At 41.3% G+C, this 22,561-nt stretch overlaps 1 protein-coding gene across 1 annotated transcript; it reads left to right on the plus strand.

The window, feature by feature from the left end:
* Positions 1–20,519: 20,519 nt before the first annotated feature.
* Positions 20,520–21,801, plus strand: LOC147904706 (tropinone reductase 1-like). Its single transcript, XM_087392109.1, has 5 exons — positions 20,520–20,629; positions 20,755–20,962; positions 21,096–21,312; positions 21,425–21,531; positions 21,634–21,801. Exons 1-5 carry the CDS (start codon positions 20,535–20,537, stop codon positions 21,799–21,801), a joined length of 795 nt encoding a protein of 264 aa, XP_087248235.1. The 5' UTR covers positions 20,520–20,534.
* Positions 21,802–22,561: the final 760 nt, after the last annotated feature.

A 22,561-nucleotide genomic window follows, 5' to 3' on the forward strand; every position in this document is an offset into this window, starting at 1 on the left:
ATTATAAATTTCTCTCTCAACCTCAAAACCACTCAACCCTCCCTACCTATTGCTTATGCAACAACTTCAAAACAAAAAATAAAACTTTACAAGACAGAGACGAGAGCATGATTTCACGATCAACCTTGTACAAAATTTGGCGTAGAGATTTTTGCCATGTCAAGACACCATTAAAGCAAAGGATGTTAAAATACAAGACATGTGATGAATTAAAAAATGCCATTGAACATAGTAAATGTGAGCAGTAGCGAGGAAGATATATTAAATGGCGATCAATCCATTTACATCATGTGCAGGATGCTCGAAAGTTGTATGCTTCTTGGAGAGGGGAAGCTATTTCACATGTCGATAAGTCCATGTGCATCACCATTGATGGCATGGACTAGAATACAACCACTTTGCCACGATATAGACGTATCCCACTGGCATTGGAGGGCAAACATGGACTAAAAACACACTTGTGTGGAGTATTAGTACATGGATACCGAACCTTTTGTGATGTATGGATTGATAGTTTGCATGACCATGATAGTAACCAAGTTGTTACATCAATCATGAAAGCAATAAGAAAGGTCAGAGATGCTCACGAATGTTTGCCTAACACATTGCAAATACAAGCTGATAATTGTTGGAGAGAGAACAAGAATAAATATATATTTGCTTTATGCTGGTTGGTTTGAAAATATTTGAAGAAGTGGAAGTTGGCTTTCTTCTTGTCGGCCATACACATGAATACATAGATCAAATCTTCAGTGTTATCTCTGGTGAGTTGAAGGCAATGGATGTTTTGAAAATGGAGGATATGCTATTTTGAATTGGGAAAAAAATTGGAGGTTCTCGCAAGGAAGAATCAGAAGTGGCTATGTTAGAGAGGATGGTAGATTGGAGAGCATTCATAGAGCCACATTTACAAACAGGAGATGATGCCCTAATAGGACACACAAATCCACACTACTTTCGGTTTCACATGCATAACAATATTCCAGTGATGCAATGGAAGCACTACTCAGTAGATGGAGATCATTTATGGAGTGAGTCATATGCTTTATTACAACGAATAATTCCATTGGAGGAAACTAGATTTGTTCTTGCAAAAAACAAATCACTTGACATAGATGAAATGAAAGGCTTGAAAGCCTTCATTAAACATCTTCAAAGTATGATGCAGAAATATCTTGAGCAATCAATTAAGAATTTAGAGACAATTAAATCAACTGAAGCACTTATCCAATCTTTAGAAAGACAAGAAAACTTAATGAGCATTGAATACTATGAATCCTTTTGGCCAAAACAAGCTAGGTCACCAAGTTTTCCTTTGGATATAGATATGTTAGTAGATACGGAGGAATGAGAGGAATGCCTTTTACCTCAAAAATATTGTGGCAGGAAGGGAGACAAATCCTCACCAGAGTTTATACCATCTAATGAGATTGAAGAGGGTCTATTTGTTGTAGCTTGGGCATCCGATCCAGGTTCAGAGTTGGATGACCAAGGTGGCCCAATTTGGGCTGCAAAGGTTGCTAAGATAGAAACGGATGACAAGGGAACTCCTATAACATTTACAGCTTTATGGTATGAACCAAAGCCATTGAAAATCTCTCAAGAAGATATACAATAAAACAACTGTATGAGGGATGCTTGCAAAAGAAACATGAATGGGTTCCAAATAATGAGGGATTAACAAAGGTGGAAGTCAGTAGCATTATTCATTGCTGAAAATCGAGGACACGAAGTTTTAAAAAGAAGCATGGATACAATGTTGAAAAATGTATCACAATCGTTGATCCAAGTCATGTCCATATTAAACATCATTTGGCAAGACTTGACCCATCAAGCGCAAATACATTACATGAATCTGATGACTCTGAATGAGATTTAGATGCATAAGATAATGTTTTGTATGCTTTTTTCGATACAAATGGTGTATCTATACACCACCAATAAGATAATTTACTGTATGGTTTGTTTTTCAAAAAAAGGGTGTATCTATACACCACTTATATATTGAATTCAACAAACTCTTTTTTTTCAAAAAAATGGTGTATCGATACACCACTTATATGTTGAATTCAATAAACTCTTTTCATATGGTGTCATATTTTCACTTCATAGTGTTAAAATTGAACTTGAGTTAGGAGACTACTACTATTATTATTATAGTTATTGGATGGGGGCAACATGCACGAGTTTGGGAATTATAGCTTCACCGAGCCATTTTTTTAAAATTAGAGGTCACCACTTGACTTTTTAGCATAATAACGCCATATTTGTATATAAGTGACCCATTTAGTGCTCTCAAAAACCCAAATTTTTAGCTCACTAAGTGAAGTTGAGTGGAGAGGATATGCTCTAAAAAAAAGTCCAAACCAAGAGAGAAAGTCCATAAATTTTGAATAGTGTGTTGAAAGTGTTATTGCATTATCAAATTTGGAATACATTCCATATAGCAAGAGTTATCTCCTTGATGAGGCAGACTTGACGGTTTCAATGACTTTGTCATGAATAATAGTACACAGGGTAATATCAAGTACACTTCATGCACTTTTGGAATATTATACTTTTTAATGACGTGTAACATGAAGCTTTTGCTAAGTCTTCACCAAACTGTTGTTGTATTAGTATTTATTGCAATGATTGTAGGTAGGCCAGATGCCCTCAAGTTGCTTTTCAGTCTTAATTTTCATTGGATCCACCCTTTAGGATAGAACAACCCATGAAAGTATTGCCATGGTGCTGCCATGGTGCTAGCCATATATTGGGCTACACATGAGCTCTAAAATAGGGCTGGAAGGCAATCTATACAAGTCCCTAATAAAAGAGGGGATATGAGGAACTTCCAGGCCCATCTAAGAGCAGGTGTAAGGGCTTTTATAGGCCCCAAACATAGCCCTAGCAAGCCACCAAGATTGGTAGGCCAAAATAAACCAGGGGCGGTGCCCCCCCAAAAAAGTTAGGTCAGTCAGTCTATAAGCAAGCCGATTTGGCCACTTAAGGGGTCCCTCATCTTGCTATCTAAAGGCCCTCATGAGAGGTCATGCTGTAAGTCATAAACTGGTGTAGGTAGTAGAGGACATTGTGTTGTGTAGACAAGCACATAATTTCCAACAACAACTGTTATCTTGGTATAGAGCACATCTAAGGTGCATACTAATGTAGCCATTACCCAATCCACTATCCCAGGGCTCTTGGCTTGTCTAACGTCAGCCCTATTGCAAGCTGGAAAGTTGGGCACAAAGGTAGCTAGATGTGTTGGACAAGGTGGCCCATGTGACTATTCTAAATCTAGTCCAAGTAGATAATATCATGCTACTTATGTGGTAGCATGCTTGTGCCCAAGTGGTAGCTCCATTCCATCCCCCTTGTTCTATCCCAAAAGGGGGCTATGCAAAATAAAACAACTTTAGAATAGGTCTATCCAATAGCTAGCAACAACAAACACAATAATCGAATTCCCTGTGGAAGCTCCAGGAGCAGCTCGGGGTAGTTGAGTCAATAACAGACAGGGTCTATAGGTTGCACAAGATTTTGGAGCATTTTTTGGAGCCATGTATAGGCCACATCCAAGTTGGTTGGCTGTAAGAAATCTATAGACTCGGTCAGTCCAGTATATAAGAAAGTCAACCAGATATAGAGGGCTACAACCCTATAAAAGGGCCCCCAAATGGGGCATTCCCTATTCCATTGTTCCAAGGTACCTGTGCCTTAGTTTGGGCTGACACCACTACAACAAGGGAGGTCTAGAAAAGTAGCAAGAAGTCTTGATCATTGGCTGCCCACGTAGCAGCAAAGGAAGATAAGAACAAGGGGAGACTTGGGCCTCAGTTTTGGTTCCCACCAGAGTTAATAGAGAGTGCCGTTGTGCCCATATTTTGTATATGATATGCTCCACAATGGATGTGCGTGGGTTCATGCATGCATGCGTGTGTGCATGCATGTGTGTGGTAGACATTAACAACACCCCTTATATAATGAAAAGTAGACAAATTTGGAGTGAAAAAAGAGAAAAGTTTTAATAGAAATACTTTGCAATATATATCCACAAAAAAGGAATTGACATCATTAAAGGAATAATAATTTTTTCCAAAAGATATAAAGCGAGTAGTAATGCTTTGAAAAGTCATTGACTACATCACTTTTATTAAAGAGAGGAGTTTGCCTACCTGCCACCATCCAACAAGAAAAACATGGTGAGAACCAATTAAACTTTAGTTGGGAAGACAGGTGTCATAAACACCCCTCCCTTGTTATCGAAGTCACAATAAAACTAAACAGTTGACAATTGACTTACAAAGCAAGTTAGAGAAATTATGAGTGAAAAGTTAGTATGGAGTAATGATATGATCACTAGAAATAAGTGAGAGAGAGAAAGGAATTTAATTAACAGGAGTTTAATAAAATAGGGGTGGTCTGAGGGGGTTAAGAGGGGAGAAAAATATCTTATTAGAGAATGTAAGAAAAATAGGGGAAAAAGGGGGTCCTCTTCTTAGTTGTGAAAGCCAAAAGAACTCTCTCTTAGTACAAAAGAATAGGTGAACCCTATATTCTCAAACCAAACTCAACTAACTAAGGTGACATACTAACTGAGTCACTAACTAGAGTACATAAAGATAGTTGTTATCTAGCTATTATTCATGGGCGGTGTACCAACCGCACCTGCAGCTAATAAGTCGCTGACATAAGTGCACAATGGTCACCCTGGCATATCACGAGTGGAGCTCGATATCTCAACAACTCCCTCAATGCATCCAATCCTTAAGCCATTTGTGGTTCAAACCCCATGTATGAGGCTCAAAAGTTGGAGTGGTGAGGTTTAACTCCCACGAGACATTTAACCGCATCTTGCAGCTGGAACATACAACTTCGTTAGTTGGAACCTATAACTTGGTAGAAGATGGAAAACCAAGATATATCATAATTACAATGAGAGTAGTAAAGCTTGCCATCCGTTGTTGATAAAAAGGACCTAGAAATTCAATGGGAATGTCGGACTGAGATCCCAAGCTCCATTTTGTTGATTTTAGCTGCATTTGTTTGTTTAGCAATGGGCGGAAAAACACTAGCAAGAATGCAGTATGAAGGGCAAAAAAGGAGCTGGCTATCAAAAGGAGTTGACAAAGTAGGCTAAGACGGAAGAAGGGCAACCAGGATAGAAGATGGAGGGACACAACCAAAGCAGGGCTAGAAGGTTGTTGTGACCAGTGCGGAAGAGATGGAGGCATGCAGGGTTGGAGGCCTGGAGGAATGTAGAGTCGCTATGATTGGTAGTGTACCCACTGCAGTTGGTAGCTATTGATTCAATGCAATGGCAGTAGAGCGAAAATCCAGATCCCATGGGGACATGAATACGTAATTGCAGCAGTGATCTACCTTGCTGCCAGGTGGATATCTTGGCTGGCGATCCTCCAATTTCGCCTGTCCATGGGGACGTGCTAATCCAACACATCAGTTATGACAACCAGGTCTCATTACCAACGTTTTCTATATAGGCTTGCAAGTTTCCTTAAGTGTTAACACTAGTGTTTACAGGTATTTTGTCATGTTGTCCAAGTTATTGGGACTTTAATAGTGACGGGCATTAACTTAGCCTTATATGAGAACGCATGCAGGATTTTCAAGGGAACCAAGATATCGAGAGATGGATAATGTCTTCTACTTGTCTTGTGACAAAACATCTTCCCTCATAAATATCCTCAACCCCTCGTAAGAACAGTTGATGGGGTGATGAGTGATGTCACTTTGAAGGCTGTGATATGAGGGCCTTACAACTTGAGTACCTTGGACCACTGGTGGTTACTAGGAGGGTGGGGCATTGAGCATATCTAATGAAGGACCATAGATTTTAAAAGATCCTAAGCAAAGAAAATTAAGGTATCATGGAATGGGGAGAGGTAGAGAGGAACAAGGTAAGGAGTCTTTTGTTAAATGAGAGGAGTTGATGAAAAAAAGAGAGGGGGAAAGAAAGAGAGGGGCACATGTATTTACAAAGAGGGGGGGAATTTAAAAATAACAAGAAGGGAAAGAAGTTAGAAAAAAAGGGAGATTTTTTTTAAATAGGAGGAAGGAAAGTTAAGGATGAATAAAAAGAAGGGGGAAAAAACTAGTAACAGGTAGGGGAGAATTAAGAAGCAACAATCTAGAAAGGGAAAAATGGGGGGGAGGGGGAACATTAGATGTAGAGTTAAATGGAAACACAAAGGGGGAATCTATTATTTAAATTAACAAACTTAAAGAAATGAAAAGGGGAAGGGGGGTAGTTAAAAAACTCAAAGAAAAGAAAAGGGGAAGGGGGAGGGGGGGGGGGTAGGGAAACCAAAATAAAGGAAGGAAGGAGTATAGGATCTTAGAGTCCATGTGACGGCAGAGCAGTGAGGAGACAGCATGGACCAATAGAGATAGGGGCAGAGCTGTCGCAGGATAGCGTAGACTGGCGATAGCGAATTGTAGAGAGGCATAGGTAGAGAGCGAAGAACGAGGTGTGGGAGTCACAGGACAGTGTAGACCAACTGCAGATGGTTTGCAGAGAGGCATAGGGGGGCAAAATACAAGGAACAGGTGAGGGAGTAACGGGCAGGCAGTGAGTACAAAAGGCAAGGGGGTTGCACATGCAATAGAGTCTGCGAGGAACGTACAAAGGAGGTGGTGGTAGCATAGAGGCAACAAGGAGGGTAATGAGTGTAGAGGGCTAGAGTGTATAGTGAGAAGTAGGTGAGGGGAGGGGTTAATATATAGGGGATGGTAGGGTAGTCGGGGAGTCGGGAGAGGTGACGGATTCATGCAACGAGGAATTAGGACCATAGTTTAAGGAGATTAGGTGGGGCTACATAGCGGGGGAGAGAAAAGGGAAGATAGCGAAATGTTTTTTTGGGGGGGGGATTAGAAACAATTGGAAATTAGAAAAAATAGGAAAATTAGGGATATAGGAAATAGGAAATAGGAAAATTAGGAAAGAAGGAGAATAGGGTAATTAGAAATTAGAAAGGATAGGAAAATAAGGAAAATACAAAAAAAAAAGGTACAATAGGGGGGGGAAGGATTGGGGGAAATTTAGAAGAACATCGAAAAAAAAGAATTTAGGAAATTAGGGAATTTAGGAAAGTAGAAAAAATAGGAAATATAAGGGGGGTTTGGGGGAAATTTAGGGGAATATAAGGAGGAGAAAAAGGGAAAAATAGAAAATAGGAAAAATAGGGAAAATAAGAAAAAAGGTTTAGAAAAAAAAATGGAATTTAGGGAGATTAGGGAAATGAGAAAAAAGGGTTAAATAGGAAAATTAGGAAAGTGGGGTAAATAGGAAAATAGGAGAATAGGGAGATAACAAGGAAAGGGAGGGGGGGATTTTATAGGGAAAAAGTTAATAGGGGTTAGGAAAATTAGGGGAAATTTTAGGGGAAGTAGGGGAAATAGCGAGTGTAATGAGAGAGAAAGGATAGAGAGTGTAAATGTAAGGAAGGAGGGGGGGGGAGGGAAAAATGTAAAGTAAATGTTAAGGAAGAAATGAATAGGATGTGTGTGTGTGTGTGTGTGTGTGAGACAGAGAAAGTCCTTATAGTTTGTGACAGAGAAAGTCCTTATACATTGTGTTAAATAGAGAAAATTCTTACATTTTGTGAGAGAGAACCTCCGTATAGTTTGTGAGAGAGAAACCCTATACACATTGTGAGAGAGAAACTCCTTCAACTTTGTGTAGGGATGAAAACTCAAGAACATGTATAAATATCTCTTAATGCAAAGAATATCCCACTCTTTGGGGCTCAGTGTTCAATTCTCTTGTGCTTGATCTCTTGGAATCCATGCTTCCTTACATTATCAACATGTTTTAGCATGCTCTCACCTTGCAACTCAAACTCCTCCCTCCTCCTTTCTCCCTCCTTCCTCCTTGCTTCCTGCTACCTTCTCCTACCTTCCTCCTATTTTATGCTCTCTTCTCCTTCGCCTCCTACCTTCTCCTCCTCCTCCTCCTCCTCCTCCTCCTCCTCTTACCTCCTCCTTTTCCTTCCTCCTCCTCTAGTTTGTTCACTCCTCTCAGCACTTAACCCTATAAATTCGTTAAGGAGAATATCCCTCACTCCTCAATCCTATAACCCTCTCTCAACCTCCATCACGTTTTGTGATTAGCACCTCTTTCTCACCTAAACATAATCCAAAAATGATTTCCATGCTTTGGCCTATACTTCTTACTAGAATACAACCCAAAGACCTATGCTCCATTTATGAGCACCTATGCTACAATGAGTGATGACATAGCTACAGATGACTAAAACCCTTACAACTTGGAATTTTGAGAAAAGGTTGGTCAAAATCACAGACCGAGGCAACAAAAATAAGATCCTTGTGTGTGTGGAGTAGTGGCAACGTTTTCCTTGTAATATCTTGAGCTTGAAACATTAGTATTAAGACTTGATGGATGCAATTTCCCTTCTTGGCAGTAGTTTGTTTCGTTTTTTATTCATGGAGAAAGGGCTATGGGGGGTTGTTTCTACTATGCAGAAGAAACCTACTAATAGTGAGGAGAAAAGCAAGCATGGGAGATTAAGAATGAAAAAGCTTTAGGGCTTCTTGGATGTGCCTTAGGTGTAGGTTTTTTCCATCATGATGATATTTCCAAGATGGCTACCCAAAACTGGGACATCCTTGACACTTTTTTTGGGTGAAAAGTGAAATTTTCCAAAATAATGTTGAAACAAAAGTTGCTCTCTTTACAAATGGGAGAAGGAGATTCCTTAGCTACTCACACTAATAGGATGCAAGCAATTATGAAGCATCCTTAAGATTGAAATGCTCATGTAGATAATGATGATGCAAATGTAATTTTACTTGCTAGACTTCTACCATAGTACTCCAAGATTGTTACCATACATAGGATGAATTCTAATGCACTTGACTGTCATGATGTTGTGTCCATCATTCTGAGTGAAGAAAGGAAGGTAGAGATTGACATGGTAGGTACAATTGAGCCAGCTTTTAAAGAGAAAAAGCAAGAAGAAACACTTGGCTTGTGACTAACGTGGTAGGGAAGGGCATATAGAGAAATATTGTTACAAAAGAGAATTCGATGTGAAGAAAAACGATTCCATAAGAAGGAATGCATTGTGGAAGAGGAAGGACAAGGGGATAACTTTGCATAGACGGAAGTAATTGACTTGGAGAAGGAAAATGCCTATACTTTTTAGTCACACATATTTTTAGGTAGTAGTAGTAGGAGTTATGGCATTGGAATTTCCTCATTGCCTTTTGTTTGCATTAGTGGAGGAAAATTGGGTTTGCAACCCCTTCTCAATTTAGGGGGGGTTTTTTAGCTTTAGTTAAGTATTTGTGTGGTAAAACTCCAAGGGGTGGTGAAAGGTACTAAGGATGATGGAACGGTGGAAAAGACTAGTGTCATGTTGCACTACCCCATGCAATCTTCTATGTGGTGGCTCTCATCTTGGTTGAGAGACACTGACACGGTTAACAAGTACACTCTTCCATGAGAGTCAAAGCTCTAGGAGCTCGTTAGCAAGTAGCAACATCACGACATATTTGATTGGTTCTATTAGCTAGCACATCTTCTCAACCGTTCACAACTCCTTGTGGGTCTCTCGCAAGCTCTTAATAAGCTCAAACTATCTTTGTTTGGGATTATGTGTGTGAATCTTCTCCACCTATTTTGGAGCTTTGAATATTTTCCTTGTACTTAGCCTTTGTGGCCAGAGTGGTAGGTAATCTTGTGAGCAAGTGCAACAAACCCTATAGGGACGAACATCCACTGGTGTGTGAGGTGAGAGCTTGGTCGGTGAAAAAGCTTCTCTTATTAAGACATTTTGACTTGTATGGTCTATCATTCTGATTCTCTCTTCTCTGTTAGATTAGTGATAAGTGCATGCAATTGTATTCAGTTTGCCAACAAATTCAGCCAATGAAGATGCAACCATGGACCCTCTAGTAGCATGCCTACTAGATGCACCTTGAAAATAGGTTGGATCCTTGAACCAAAATGCTACCTTGAATGGCAAAGGAGATTTCATCTGCTTTAAGATACTAGTCTGCACTAAGTTCCACGTGTAGAATAATGATTTGTGGAATAGATCAAGCCTACTATCCCTTTGAGAATACCTCATGTCAAGGAACCTCAAATAATGGACTTCCAAACATGCCATGTCCATAGTCTCTAAGTCCACTTTGGGACCGAATCAATATCCCACACGGAATATTTGAATTTCCAAATGGGATATTTAAAGTACCGTATAGGAGTTTGGTGATTCCTTATGGAATTTGAAGTCCCACATAGGATTTTTTGGGTCCCTTATTATATTTTTCAAGTCCCACATAGGAATTTCAAAGTCTCTTATGAGATCTGATCCATGTCCTACAACAGCTTTAACGTTACATAGAGGAGGTCGGGGTCCCTCATGATATTTGAAGTCCCACATAGGAGTTCTTGGGTCCCTTATGAGATTTGATCCATGTCCATTGCTAGTGACTTTTAAACTAGAAAATCTTGTTAATTTAGCTTTTTCATTACACGTGCATTGCAGCCATGCATCAGACTATTTTCTATCTTTTATTGGTAATCATGAAACAAATTGAAAGAGACATCATTGCCCAATTGCTGACTTTGGCTCTCAACCCCGATTGCTCGTAAAATGGGGATCCTCCAACAAATGTAACAATGAAACTCAATCCTCAAATGCTAATTTACTAGCCTCTAAGGATACCAATTAAGAGATGGGTGTGATAGAAGAGATTCATGATGACACAAAGGAAGAGCAGAAGTGAAGCCAAAAGCATGTGTATTGAAATGAAGGGAGAACCTCCCTTATATAGAGTGGAGAGGAAGGTGTCCTAGATCATAGGCACCTCCCCTACATCAGTGGCAATAAGCCCCTACATCATAGGAACTCCCAAATCAAAGGCACCTCCCCATGTGGGGGCCTTTCCATTACATAATCACTTATGTCATGGTCTAGATACCTCATATCACCAGGTGTGCTTCTACTACACACACACACACACACACACATGTGACTCCCATAGATGCACCTTAGAGCAAGCCCTTGATCACATTTACCCCAACATAACCCCCCTCAAGGGTTTGCCTCATGATATGTCAAGGATATATCTAGTCACATAGTTTCTCATGCCATCTCATGGTGGTCAAGGATAAATCTATGGCTAGGATCTCATGCTAGCAAAGGTGCCCAAGTTAGCATTGTTTTTTGAGTACTACTCCAAGCAGAGAACCTCAAAAATTGACCAAGTGATGATAAATAAAGTTCAAAAGACAAAGTGCTCAGAAAGCATAGTCTTTATCTTCTAGCACAAATTTTGATTCTTCATTTGTTAATGGAGTTCTCTCTTCAACCAGATTTTTCATGTTTTTCTTGTTCTCATTGCAAAACTTCTCTGAATGATTGTTCTTGCCACAATAAGTGCAAGGATGAATCTTGTAGCAATCTTTTTCAAGATGATTGGTCTTTCCACAATGATTGCATGCCTTGTACTTGCTCTTTGATGAAAACTTTACTGCAAGTTCTTCTGTATGCACTTTACCGATTCTTGAAGTGTTCTTTCTCTCCTCCTCTTATAAAGCACTGATGATGCCCTCCAGTGTGGGTTGGGGAAGATTCTTTTAAGTAGTCACAACCTAGTCATAGCCTTGATGCATACTCTTCAAGAGCGCATCCATAGCATCATCCTCAGTAATTGGAGAGTTGATTGAGGCCAATTGTGTCATAAGACTCCTCAAAGTATTAACATGAGCTGCAACATTTCATCTTAAGTTCAAAGAACTTAATTTCAAATTCAACTTAGAAGTATGAGAGCTAGCACCAAATAACACATTTAACTTATGCCATGCCTGAAAAGGGGATTCCAAATCTGAAATATGATGCACATAATCATCTCCCAGACCTAATGCAATTATTGCATAAGCTTTTTCTATGCTCTAGTTGAAGAAGAGTCACTTGCCTTCCCTTTACCTTTGCTTGTGGTGGATTCACCTTCTTGAGATGATTGATTCCCTGATTTGACCAAGTCCCACAAATTCTCTTTCATAAGCACAAATTTGATTTTCATTTGCCGAGTGTGAAAACCTTGGCCATTCAACTTGTCTATCTTAAAGGTAGCCATGAGAGGGTCTTACCTTATCAGGAAGTGTCTACTCTCTTACAAAATGACTAATCTTGCTGAACAAAGAAATCTCCCTCACCATATAAATGTAGATTGCTAGAGAGAAACTCAGAAAAGCCTAGTTGTTTAGCATAAGTATAACCAGTTGGCTTTTTCTTCACAAGTTTTATTATCTTCCTATTGACATATCTAGGTGCTTGTTTCTTCTTCTTTGCTTTCACATATGAAGCTTTGGAAGATGAATAAGAGCTAGGCATTATTAACCAATAATTGTCAATAAATCATCTGCAAGCTTGCATCAAGCATCCAACAACCAAAAAATGCCCAAACTTGTAGTGGAAAAAGCAGAGTAACTTGGAGGGCTTGATTCAAGCTCTATGAAGCATAACTGAGAGGGCTTTCAATCTCCTTTCAATGCACATTTGAAGAACTTGTACCAGATATTGTCACTTAGGAGGATTGCTAAAAAAACATGCAGCATTGCTCATGGCAGTAGCGCCTTCTCCGACTGGTCTTCTGCTAAATGCTCAGCAACCAGTGGACCAAATGAGCTCAAATTTCACTAGGAGCAAGCTCTTAGCATTGCCTAACTTGTGCTTGAAGAGTAGGTTGACATTTGTACTGTAGAGGCATAATTTTGTGATAGATCGGTGCATTATATTCGTGTCGACATGGGTGGCAGACAAAATCACGGGAAATTATTTGAGCCAGAGATTTGCCCCAGGGGGAGGAAACTTCAATTCAGAGGGTTTGGCAAATGACGCAGTAGAGGGAGAGAACAAAGCTAAGCAAAATTTTTGAAGAAGAGGGGAAGATGGAGCTTCAAAATGGAGGTGGTGGAGAAGATGATGAGGTGGCACTTTCAAGGTGGATTCTCTAGAACCTAGGGGCTTTGATACCAAATGAAGAGATGGGTGGGATAGAAGAGATTCATGATGACACAAAGGAAGAGCACAAGTGAAGCCAAAAGCATGTGTATTGAAATGAAGGGAGGACCTCCCTTATATAGAGTGGAGAGGAAGGTGTCCTAGATCATAGGCACCTCCCCTACATCAGTGGAAATCAGCCCCTACATCATAGGAACTCCCAAATCAAAGGCACCTCCCCATGTGGGGGCCTTTGCATTACATCATCACTTATGTCATGGTCTAGGCACCTCATAGCACTAGGTGTGCTTCTACCACACACACACACACATGTGACTCCCCTAGATGCACACATGCACCTTAGAGCAAGCCCTTGATCACATTTATACCAACAACCAAGTGGTCGGATTCTTCTTTGATAAGCCATTATCACTTGGAATGGTGCTGGAGCTAACTCATTCCACTAGAATTTCTTGAATAACTGATAATATGCTAACACCTGATCCTCCACCAATCAAAACACCATAGAGGAATTTAGAAGTCCCTTACATGATTAGAGGATATCCCACAAGGGATTTGTAAAGTCCCTTATGGAAGGTAGTAGGTTTTTAGGTTTTCTTTGACCTAATAAGAAATAACTACTTTTCTTTATGGTCCTCTACTTTTCGTTATGGCCATGCAAAGTAGTCACACCTGTAGTCTTTTTGGAAATCTTAGAGAATTAATTCGGGATTTACGAAATTAAATATGATTTAAAAGATTTTTTGAAAAAAAAACATTAAAAAAAACCACGATTTAAATGATTGCAAAAAGAATAATGGCCTCGCAAACAATGTTGCTTCCAATGTTCAGCCTTTCTCTATGCTTTCAAAGAATTCCAGACCCCATTCAATCCTCCTCACCCCATCTTGCCATCACATTCTCCCAAGAAAACCATGTGGAGTCTTCTTTTAATGAATGTGATTCTTGTTGGAAACTACACAAAACTATGACTTCCTACCATGGATGTTTTTATCGAAGCTATATTTTTATATTATTATAAAATCTTGATGAAAGATTATCAAGCTAATTTTTTTCATTTCATGATATTGACATAACATAATATGATTTTATATATTTTCTTTTGATTCTCCAAGTAAAATATCACAACAACACAATGCATCCACAGACACGCACACAAACACATTTCCTTAATTAAAAAAAAAAGCTTACGGGTGCGTCTATTTGCACATCTACTAGCACGTCTATAGACCTGTGTCTATAAGTGCGCCTATGTAACAGAAAGATGTGTGTATAGATGCGCTATTAGATGCTCTATAGAAATTTTTTAAAAATAGAAAGACACGCTAATAGATGCGCTTATAGATGCTCTAAAAAAGAAAATTTAATTAAAAAAGTAGAATTTTGTGTGGTTGCAGGAATCCCATTTCCATAGTGTGCAATATAATTCTTACAGCCAACCGCATTCTAATCAGCAGAATTGGCATTTTAATTAGCATGATTCCACACATGTCTATAGCCGACGATTACAATTCTGAATAAAACATTACAACTCCAAAACGTATTTCACAAGGCATTCATTGATAGAGAAGCTCTGCAACTTGTATAAATACCTCATAATGGAATGAAGCCCACACTCTTTGGAACATTGTGTTGAGTTCTACTTTGGTATTCCAAGCAATTATCTCAAGTGCCCATGCTTCCTTGCACTCCATGTCCAAAAGCATGTCCTAACCTTGCAACTCCTCCCCTCTCCTCCAACCTTGCAACCCATCCTCTCCCTCTCCTCCTCCCTCCTCCTCCTCCCTCCTCCTCCTCCTCCTCCCTCCTCCTAATCCCTCCTCCTCCTCCTCCCTTCTTCTCTCCCTCCTTTCCCCCATGCTCTTACACCTTCTTTCTCTCCCACTCCTATGCTCCCCCTAAACCCTTAGTTCCTCAACCCTTAACCTCCATGAGCTACGAGGGAGACGAGTTCTCCACCATGTACTCTATCCTAAACCTTGGATCCTCCTTCTAACTTTGGAACCTCTTTTAAACTTTGGAACCTGTGTCTAAACCTTGGAACCTCTTTCTAAACCCTGAACCTCCCCCTAACCCTTAAACTCATCCTAAACCCTTCAACCCTCAATGAAGGCAAAAGCCTTCATTACTCCAACCATGATGATGCACGTTCCTTTCACACATGCATGCACTATGTTTGCTTGCCACACCTCACCAGAATATGATTTGAGGTCCTAAGCTACACTTATACTACAAACGACAAGACCGATATATCTGTAGGTGACAAAAAGGCTCGAAACCTTGCATACTAAGGATACCCAGCTCTTCCTGTGGAAGTTATGGGAAAGACCCAACATTTGGCACCATTGTCGGGGAGACTAGCATCTCAAGTAATGAGTAAACATACGTATGTATGTGCAAAAAACAAACTACTATGAACTTTCATGAACATAACACTCAAGGGCAAGGAGAGTAAATTTTTTTCCAACTCTAGCCAAACATATCAACCCCAAGCATCAACCTTGGGTAACAACCTTAAGAAATTTTCTTTATTTATTAAAAAGAAGCCACTTGATAAACAAATCAGGCTAGATAATGGACACAAATGTGTAGAGCTTGCAATTTTGATCATTTGACCTTGTTATAAAAAAGCAATTTGACCTAACCATGAAAAGTTACGACTCGGGAAGAGTTTATGGTTTTCGTAAACCTACACCCATTTCCTACTATAATAACTCACTCCACCCTCTCATTCTCCTTCTTTCACATCTTGCCTCCATCCTCTTTCCCATTCCCAGCCCTATGCAAGACTTTTCTCCCTCTCCATCGACCACCACCCTACTCCCATCCTCACACGGTGAATTATTTTGAGCCCTTCTCGTAGGGATAACCTAGCCATCCACCCACCATCCATTCACCCTCAACAATCCCGTTACATCGAGAAAGACTTGGAGAGCGTTTAGGTGACCATCTCTTCCTCCCTTTGGATTTCCATCAAGGTTTTCCATTCGTCAAGTTTCCTTCACCCCCCTCCTCCTCCCCCTCCCCCTCCACTCACCCACCCCCACCCCCTCCCCCTCCACCCCCCCCCCTTCCCCCTCCCCCCCCCCCCCCAGCCCCTCCACCACTCCCTCACCTGCTCTACCACTGCCCTACCCCCTACCACTCCCCCCCCCCCCCCCCCCCGCCCCTCCACCACTCCCTCACCTGCTCTACCAACCCCCTACCCCCTACCACTCCCCCCCCCCCCCCCGCCGCCCCCCCTACCCCCTCCACCACTCCCTTACCCACTCTACCACCCCCTACCCCCTCCACCACCCCCTCTAGCCCCCTCTCCACCACCCCTCCACCACTCCCTCACCCCCTCCACCCCTCCCCCTCCACCACCCCCTCCATCCCTACCCCCACCACCCCCTCCATCCCTACCCCCCCTGCGCCCACCACCTCCCCATCCCTACCCCCCCGTGCCCACCCTCCCTCCCCCCTCTGGCTCTCCCCCACCCCCTCGACCCCCCCCTCTTCCCAACCCCCCCTCCATCCGCCCCCCCCCTCTCTCTCTTTCTTCCCCGTCTCTCTTCCCCCCTCCCCCCCCCTTCTCTCTCTCTCTCTCTCTCTCTCTCTCTCTCTCTCTCCTCCTCTTTCCCCCCCTTCTCTCCTTAGCTGCCTGCTCCTCTCCCTACCCTATAGACCTAAAGCCTTAAGGCCTTAAGGCATTACCTAAGGCAAGGCTGCAATCCCGACGGTGCCCACAAGCAGTGCTTGCCAAGGGCAACGTAGCCAGTGATGGCACTCACCACTCAGTGGTGGTGATGCTCGTCCCGCCTCCTTCCTCTAGGCCTATCAAGGCCTCCTCCTACTTACCTTCCCCCCCTTCCTTTGCATCCCAGGAAGGGATTTCACTTGTTCAGTTTGTTGTATTTTTTAGTTTATCTGGCAAAAATGGCTCAGAACAACCCCAATGAGGTGTTTGGAGTCCTCACATAGGAGGATAAGTTGGATGGCACCAACTACTCCTTGTGGACTTCTTCACAAAAGAACTAGATGCTTCATCAGGCCAAAAATGTAAAATTCCACAATTATTGGCTATAATCATTAAAAAAGAGCTACAGTACTAACGAGAAATGACTCTGCCCTAGTCACCAAAGCCTATTGAGGAGTTGGACATTCCCTTCTCACCTAGTATGGGAGCCGTCACCAAGTTCTCCTGCTATCACATTGGCAAATGCAGATACCTTAGAAGAAATGCCTATTCTGGAGGTCAAAAATGAGGAATTGCCCCACGAGATGCTACAGCTCGGTGCACAACTGCAAGCAATATATCTCCAAGCCATGCCAGTCCATGAGCCACAAGGGGAGCTAGTGCCAGATCAAAGTATGACTATTGTACCCAAGTGACTGAAATACCATTGGAACAACCCCCCACAAGTACTACAGAATCATCAAGATGGCTACATGGGCACCACTTGTATTAGCAGTATCACCAATCCTCATCAGTGTCTATCATTCTCAAACATCAAGCTAGCTAAATGATCCAAATTTTTGAACTATTCACTAAATTGGCCAAGAAGGAATATGCAAGAGAATTGGGTAGACATACAACAAGAGAAATCAAAGACCGATTCCAGGCAATCTCCATAGAGGTCAAGGCACTTCGGTCACAAATAGATGAGCAAGAGGTAGAAGAAGTGCACATGAAAAAACCTCTCCAAGCTCAAGAGAAGGCAGTGAGGGATGTGACCTCCAACCTCCACCAAAGCCAAACATAATTGATAGTAGTAGTAGAAGCAATGGCAACCATACAGACCTACTATAACTCCTTAACCTTCACACATGCTCAGTAGACGGAGGCACTAGCACAAGCTCGACTTACTCTAATTCACAAAAGTTTAAGTGTTTCAATAAGATTTGATTGACTACATTTCATTGTTTGCTCAAGACAACATAATGGGAATCCATTATGATGTTATAAGATAGACATGCATTTAAAAACCACATTAAAAATGTTCTAAACACATGCATAAGCTTAATCTTATGCAGAGCTTAGTCTATACATAAAAAATGATAATGCGCTTTAATTATATAAATGGACATGCCTTTCATTATTACTAAATACATAGTCAATGGGCATGCCTTTAATTACTATGTATGTATTCTTTCTTGTCCCCTCTTTCTTAATGTGCCTTTTTGTTTTGATAGTCTCATAATATAAAAACTAATATTAACTATCTCATATGGATTGTGTGTTACCCCAGTTGCCCCCCCCCCCCCTCTCTCTCTCTCTCTCCCTCTATAAAGAAAAAGGCATGGCTATTAAGATATGCTTGCTTTATTCAAAGATGACTTATTGAATAAACAAGGTGGCAAAGCCACTATAGCCTTGCTTTCTTTTAATGAAGTTAAGGGTACTTGAGATGCCACATAAATGCCTAGAAACAATCAACTCTTAATAATTAAGTGCTCTATTGTGACTACTTTTGTAAGTGGAAGAGCTTGACACTACTTGTTTTTAATGAAAGTAGGAGTGGTTGCAATGCCGCATACTCGACCCTACTTTCTTTTCATGAAAGTAAGGTTGGTTGAGATGTCACATAAATGTTTAAAAATGATTACCTCTTAAAATAGCATTAAACATTGTATTCATACTTTTTGGACTTTTTCTCTTGTTTTGGACTTTTTTCCCAAATCAATCACCTCTGCTTGATATTGACCTAGTAGACTCAAAAAAAGGGTGTTTTTGTAACACTATATATATCTATCTTCGTGTATAGTAGTGCGTCTATAGACGCAGCTATTTGTTTCCAAAAACAGAGTAGACACGTCTATAGATGCGCTCTTACACAAAATGCAAGACCCGAAGGTAGCATGGCCGAGGGTTGGTTAGTATATTTCTGAGTTTCTTGTTGATGTGGTTAGCTCTCTCCCACGACCATGGAGAGATGATGAAGACCTAAGGATGACCTCTATTGTGCCTCAAGGGAAAGGATGCAACAAAGTAATAGACACGGAGTTGCTTAATAATATCAACCTCTATTGCGTGCATAATAGTGATGTGATGAAAAGATGGGTGACAAGATACGAGGATGCAAAGGCAAGAAGACAAGAGGAAAGGGCCCTTTTTCGTATACACCACGGATCTCGTGTGCCATACCCTCAGTATCTAAGAGCACTTCCAAAGGATATTCATGTGGATTGGCTACTTGACAAAATGGAGAAAGCAAAGAAAGATGAGGGGATGCATATCACAATGGAAGAATGGGAGTATGCTAGGTGATGCATGAGCAAGGTCGGTATATAGAATGTTATGCATAAGTTAGGAGCTTTCAATAATTTAGATTGCTTATTTAATTGATTTTGTCTTGGTGTAGTGCACTATGTTCAATGCTATATGGTGTGAGGGCAAGCATTTTCGAACACAACAGATTGATGATAAGTGATACACGACACAGTGTTAGATGCACCCGTATTTTCTCAGTGTAGATTCGCTAATAGACGCATCAATACACATGCAAATAGATGTGTTGTTAGACCGGCTGTTAGATGCATCCATAATTTCTCTATTCAAGCAACGCCTATAGATGCGCTCGCTATTTTGTGCGTCTATCAAGCATGTCCATAGTTGCTTTGTGTTGTTGTGACACTGGATGACTCAATAAAAAAACCCTGAAAATCATTACTTAATTAAACCACTTGAACCAAAGCACATCAAAGTGGATCCAAAAGATCTTGAAAGAAATTGAAAGACTATAAAAAGATAGGCATTGGATGACTCAACAAAAAAACTTTTCTAAAAGTCTTGAAGAACACAAAACATTGCAATCTCTCAACACACATGCACTAAATCCATACATGGCAAACATCATAAATAACAAAAGCCTTCTAAGCGCTACAATACTATGTCTTCAAGAATTGCACATTAACACCTCTAGAATCATATGTCTGCTAGAATCATATGTTTGCATTTATAAATGTCTACAAGTCACCATTGGCAACAATAAAATCACTTATAACTTCAATAGGAAAATTACTTGAACAAATTTGGAGACTTCAACATTAACATTGACGATAACAACTACATCACATCAAACCTAAAAAACTTTATGAACAAAAACAACTTCCTTGAATTGATTCAACATCCACCATGGAATAACTATTGACCAAATATGGGCAAACAATACAGGAAAACACACAATCTTCGGTACAAAGTTCATCTACTAGTCTGACCACTCACTTCTCTACGCTACCTTGAACCTCTCCTAAGGAGGGGAGGCCTTATGAATGAAATTCACCTTGTTCTTTTGCAAGAGTACCTTCTGTATCCCAAATAGTCCCTTGTGGGACCCTAAGTATTGAAACTTTATTCCAATGAACACTCCGTATTGAAACTTTCTTCCCAAATTAAATTAATCCTTTCATATTAAAGAAGCACACTTTGGTGATATCATGCATGACCTCGTAGACCATCCCATTGTCTCTCGCCATGTCTCATGATAGATAACCGAAAGTTTTATTTAAGAGGGGATTCTATAGCACCCGCTGAAGCAGGTTATTTGCTCCCGGTGAATGATGGACAGCCGCCATGACACTTCGTCTGTGTTAGCTCGATGGAGCTTGCAAGGGCACACAGCACTCGTGACTGGTGGATCACGAGGCATCGGGTAACCAAAGATTGTCTTCTCTTGACTGTATGTGTAATTTTTCTAGGCGAGTGTTTCTCGTACAACGAGCGCGCGACTGAGATAGATAGATGTCTAGTTGCAAATCACATGTTGCGCACTCGCAGAAGGGCGATAATAGAGGAGCTGGCCGGTCTCGGAGCATCCGTGTATACGTGTGCTCGCACAGGCGCACATTTAGAACAGTGTTTAAAGCAGTTCAAGGAAGCTGGATTGAAGGTGGAAGGCTCAGTTTGCGATGTGAATTCAAGCGAGGCGAGGATTAAGCTGTTGCATGATGTCGCTCTACATTTTGGGAATACGCTGGATATCTTGGTAAGCTATGATGAACAAACATTTCCCCTTGATCCTTGTTGTGGCGAAGAGTCTAATGGACTGTGGATGATCGACTATTGAAGCTCATATTGGAAGTTTGATCGCTCCGCTGTCATCTGTTGTTGTTCATCAGGTTAACAACGTCGGCACCATTGAAGTGAAACCAGCCCTTGATGTCACCCCAGAAGAATACGCGTTCCAAATGTCTACGAACGTAGAATCTGCGTACCACTTGTCTCAGCTGAGCCATCCTTTGCTCAAGGCTTCGGAGCGTGGAAGGATCGTCTTCATCAGCTCCATTGCCGGCCATCTCATCCCAGATTCCTGTAGCGTATACTCGATGACGAAAGGTCATTCATCTTGGATCTTCGGTGTCTGCTTGGGTCTCCTGTTCCTGTATCATATGTTGCTGCTACTCAGAGATATAAATCATCCGGTGTTGTTGTTTGTTCATGGTGGCAGCCGCGATGAATCAGATGACGAAGGCTCTGGCGAGTGAATGGGTCAAGGACGGGATCACTGTGAACGCAGTAGCGCCGGGCGTTATAAAGACGGAGTTATCAGAAGCGGTAAACTCTCTAGAAACGAGAGCATGAGTGTGTGTCTGGATAGAACATATTGTAGCTTTGATGCAGCTCGTGAAGAAAGCTAAAGACGAGAATGATGTGCAGCTGGCCTTGGAATCAAAGTTCTTGCCTTACATTCCATTTGGCCGGCAAGGGGAGCCGAGAGAGGCGGCCGCAGCTGTGGCGTTCTTCTGCCTGCCATGTGCAAGCTTCTGCACTGGCCAAGTTCTCGTGTCCGATGGCGGAACCACCATCCGTCCCATCTTTGTTTGAGAAGCGACAGGAGCAGCTCAGGCGGTAGGGTGTTTGCCGACTTGAACCATGTCCTCATTCGAATCCTCATGGATGACTCCTTGCTGCCTCGGAGCGTAGATCTGTGCCCGTGTACAGTGTATGGAGTGGCTGGGTGGATGTGTACAGTGTATGACTGGGTGAGTGGGTGTGTACAGTGTATGACTGAGTGGATGTGTGAACAAAAAAAAACCTCTCCCTGCCTTGAGTGTATGAGTGAGTGGGTGAGTGGGTGCGTGAAAAAAAACAACTCTCCCTGCCTTGTGCTTTACAAAGATTTGAGCAACAAGGTGAATTGCTTCAATAGGCCTTCCCCTTGGAATAAATGTAAGGACATTTCATGTATCAAATTGATGTCTGTGTATATAGTACCATGTGGTCCGACCAGTATGCAAAAGTCTTTTCGGTGATTTTGTTATTTGCTTTTATGTTGCACCAGATGTGGTCAATCCCCGACCGTAGATTGTTGTTGGCCCTTGGCTTAGCATGTACATATTGTGGTGGGCCATGAAGTCTTCAAGTTGCGCCATTTGAGAGGATTTTTTGGTATTGTCAATGTTGAAATCGCCGAGGGCATATGTTGTTGTTGCTAGTGGAATGAGCTGTGGTAGCTCGTGCATCATTTGTAGTAGATATTCCACTTTTGTTTTTGGCACTTTGTATGTGTTAAGTATTTCAATTTTTTGTTTTTCTTTGTTCTCAAACATTGGAGCTGAATCTAGCACTTCTCATCACCGATGTG

Source organism: Dipteris shenzhenensis, chromosome 2 (assembly GCF_047967505.1).
Source record: "Dipteris shenzhenensis isolate YYH24624 ecotype China chromosome 2, Dip_SZ_1.0, whole genome shotgun sequence".
NCBI lineage: Eukaryota > Viridiplantae > Streptophyta > Polypodiopsida > Gleicheniales > Dipteridaceae > Dipteris > Dipteris shenzhenensis.